General features: G+C 39.4%; 1 protein-coding gene across 1 annotated transcript in view; it reads right to left on the reverse strand.

Moving 5' to 3' along the window:
- mfsd6l (major facilitator superfamily domain containing 6-like) overlaps positions 1-3747 on the reverse strand; it is a 6461-nt gene extending 2714 nt beyond the window's left edge. The window contains exons 1-2 of the mRNA XM_053610418.1: positions 3061-3747; positions 1-515 (exon numbers count right to left, since the gene is read on the reverse strand). The exon at positions 1-515 is cut by the window's left edge and continues 2714 nt beyond it. Of these exons, the coding sequence (XP_053466393.1) occupies positions 1-477 (477 nt within the window). The 5' untranslated portion in view covers positions 478-515; positions 3061-3747. The remainder of the gene's footprint in view (positions 516-3060) is intronic.
- Positions 3748-4031: the final 284 nt, after the last annotated feature.

Below are 4031 nucleotides of genomic sequence, written 5' to 3' on the forward strand. Positions count from 1 at the left end.
AGGTATGGATTCAGTGTTATTGTACTCTTCGGTAGGCGTCATCTTGTGTTCTGTTGAGAACAAAACAGGTGCAGAGAATTTTTGTAGCGTTGTCTTGGGTTTCAGAGTAGTTGAGCTAAGCTCATGTACTGCATTCAGCTGACTAATATTACAACTTCGGCTCTCTGTGCTCTTTCCTGTGGGTGGGAAGAGCAGAAGCACTAATGCAACTGCTGCTGAGCAAACGAGAGACCCTGTTATGACCATGCGCCGTTTATTATGGCGCCTGGCCAGGATGCAGGAGAGAGGTGTCCACACCAGCGCAACTACGTGTTTAACAGCCATGATGGTGCCTGTCATGGCAGCAGTGAGGCCAAGGTGCCGAAAGTAAATGGTGAGGAAGGGCAAAAGGCAGCCTCTGGCACAGGAATAGAGGAAATGGAAGAAAGCTGCAAAGCCTACTGCTCCTCTGACATCCCATTGCTTGTTCCTTTTCATGGCTGCTCCCTCTGTTACACCAAACAGTCATAAGACCTCTGTGAATGAATGAATAAATAAATAAGTTAATAGTAGGGTAAGTAACTAACTTTTTTTTTTTACTGAGTCACAGCTTAGTAAATACATCCGTCTTCAATTATTTGCTAACTTTTAGGAGTACTGTGCACATGTTTAACATTCCATGCCATTGCTTTGTTTCAACACAAAGACCTGTTGTGTAGTGTATGTTTATATATAAACTACTGCTAAAATATGATTGTTTTGTTTTTGCTTCGTTATATGGCTAGCTTTACCCAAGCCCAAGCAACCTTTAATTTAACCAGTTTGTCTCAGATTTCCCTGTGAACAAAAGTGTTGGGGTTTTTTTTTGTACACAACTAGTCAAAACTTTGAGCACACAAGATTAAATAGAATTAACGCCCTTAATGGGTTTTTTTGTGGAGACAAACGTAAAGTTAATAATGAAGTTAATGCCCATGTATAAAATGTTTTTCCGAATAAAACTGCATTTTTAATACATTTTTACTAAAAACAAGTAGTTCTTCTAGTTCATTTAGCGCTTAGGAGAAGCATTGAGGAACTCTGCCTATTTGGGAAAAGCCTCCTGGGTGAAGCTCCTACACGAAGCTGGTTAAGAAAATGCAAAGAGCTTCTGAACACCGTTAAGAATTTAACACTTCCCTTAGGCATTGCATAACTACAGTGTGTTATTACCCTAAAATAATAAAGAAAATTATGAAAACCCTTAAATGAGCAGGGGCATCCAGACGTTTGATTGGTAATGTATAGTGGGGGAAATAAGTATTGAACGCGTATTGAAATAAGTATTGAACATTTCTTTCAGTAAATATATTTCCAATGAGGCTATTCACATGAAATTTTCACCAGTCATGAATATTAACTCAAGAAATCTGGAAATATAAAGAATTCACAACATTAAAGACCATAAATAAAGTCATATGACAGGAAAAAAGCATTGAACATGCTAAGAAAAAGTAGTTCTCCAAGGCAAGGTAAGGCAAGGCAAGGAACCAGCTGAAATCTGTAAGTATCCCTCCTATCTGTGCAAATTAATATCAGCTGGGTTAGTAAATTGATGATCTACAAAAAGGCTTTTCATTACCAAGGTGTCACACAAGAAACATCTCATGATTGGTAAAAGCAAAGAGCTCTCCCAAGACCTTCGCAACCTTATTGTTGTAAAACATATTGATGGAATCGGATACAGGCGTTTTTCAAAACTTCTGAATCCTCCAGTAAGCACCATTGGGGCCATTATCCCCAAGTAGAAGCAACATCACTCCATCATCAACCAGCCACGCACTGGAGCTCCTCGCAAGATTTCTGACCAGGGAGTCAGAATAATAGTCCGAAGAGTAGCAAGGACCACTTGGAAAGAGCTCCAGATACACTTGAAGGCAGCAAGTACCATCGTCACAGAGAAAACGATAGGCAATGCACTTCACTGCTCACAGCAATGGAACCTCTCAATTGGTTTCAGAGAAAACAAAATCAAGGTGTTAGAATGACCCAGTCGATCCCCTGACTTGAATCCAATTGAACAAGATTTAAAGACAAAATGTTTAGAAGAATGGGCCAAAATCCCAGCTGAATATTGCGGCCTATTAATTTCTTCATACAGGAAGCGTCTTGAAGCGGTCATTACAAACAAAGGCTTAAACACATTTCAGTTAGCGTGTTCAATACTTTTTTCCTGTGTCATTCCACTTTATTACACATAACTTTATTTATGGACTTTAATGGTGTGAATTCTTTATATTTCTGGATTTCTTGAGTTAATACTGATGTCTGGTGAAAATTTCATGTGAATAGCCTCATTGGAAATATATTTACCGAATTAAATGTTGACGCATCCAACACTTATTTCCCCCACTGTATGCATTCTTGTCTGCCTACAGCATCAAAAGAAACTGGCAAAGAAGTCTGTAACTGAGTAATCTTGAAATAATTAGGCTACAACTACTTTTATAAATGCCAAACTAATTATATAATATGGTGGAATTTGCTGTGTTCTGTTTGAGTATGGGTTTATATGGTTCAGCACGTGATGATTTTTACACTGTTGATCTATGTGCTCCATTTGAACTTTAAGCACATTCCACTGTATCGAGATGTAAAGAAATGTTCATGTTCATCTTTGCATAGGCTTTATGGAACCTGGGCTAATACATCCAGAGAGGAGGATTGTGTTTACACCATCTGGAAGGAAAGTGCGTGAGTTTACAGAACTTGTTACAGGAACTGTATTGACATACCGGTTCAGGTAGGTCATGCTGTGGACTATAACTGTTTAAAATGGCAAACGAACATTATTTACAACCGTGTGGCCATGTTTCCTTATTGAATAAATTAGACTGCCTGACCAGGAAGTGGCCAAAGCGAAAATATGGAAAATATCCACTCTATCCAATGTCTTATAAAGACGGAACTTTAGCAATCTAGACTATTTAAAAAGTAGGAAAGACCCGGATTTGTGTCGCGCGCTGTTACCTGTACACCTGCTCCAATGTGTTTGTACACGTCATGCTGCGAAAAAAAAAGAAAAAAGAAGTCATTATTTACCTTTACCGACTGTATCCTAACAGCGCAGTGGAGTCATGCTGTTTAGGTGTGGAAAATAGAAAAAGAAAATCCTTTGTATCCGTTCTGTGTGAAAGTTGCCGCAATCCGTCTGAAAGCGAGTGAGAGACAGTAATGTATACGGCTAGAGTTGCTTACCTTTCGGGGCGTTTTTACTCACTAGCGCCGCCTGTCTGCGGTCACTAATATCACATTTCAACATGGCGGGAAGGAGTGTAGTATATAAAGGGTGTGGGTGCTACTCATTTCTTATTTGTGCGTCCACGTTTCCTTTCCTCGCTTCCTTTCCTTGCGTCTTTGCTCTACTCCCTTAGGATGCGAGAGAAGGATGCAAGTGTGAGACGCGATAGTGATGTGTCATTTATGAACGTGACCGCCCCATAGGCAATGCACCATGCAGTACTGGAAACAGAAATGGTTAGTTACCCTCTCGAGTCTTCGGGTTCGAGTCGTTCGTTCATCACTTCACAGCCCCACTGCATTCCGCCTATGGGGCGGTCAAAAAAAGATTTGTTCGTGTTGCTGAACGAGATTCAAAGATCCAAGTCAGTAAAAGGATCCAAGCTTCCCATCACTAAGATGCGATGAGAGATCTGAAGCAATTCAAATGGAATATCCTCGCTCTCTCAAGTATCACTTCAAAGTGGCATCACTTAAGCACCAGCACCACTTGCTCAGCTGGATGAACTCACTGTGCTTCAGGGATCTGTCTGTTATGTTGTATGAGCTTGGATAATAACAACATTCTTAATAAAGCAAAATACACTGATAGTATGTGAAATGTCTGGGTTATTCAACAATGAATTAATCAATAAAACATAATTTGTTGAGTCTTTTGTGCAGCTTTGCATATCTAAACGTGCAAGGATCAAATAATTACAATACTCATTGTAGGTATATTATTATTTAATTATATTTCACATAAAATTCCATCACATCAACAAAGGACTTTT

This window comes from Ictalurus furcatus, chromosome 2 (assembly GCF_023375685.1).
Source record: "Ictalurus furcatus strain D&B chromosome 2, Billie_1.0, whole genome shotgun sequence".
In the NCBI taxonomy this organism is placed as follows: Eukaryota; Metazoa; Chordata; class Actinopteri; order Siluriformes; family Ictaluridae; genus Ictalurus; species Ictalurus furcatus.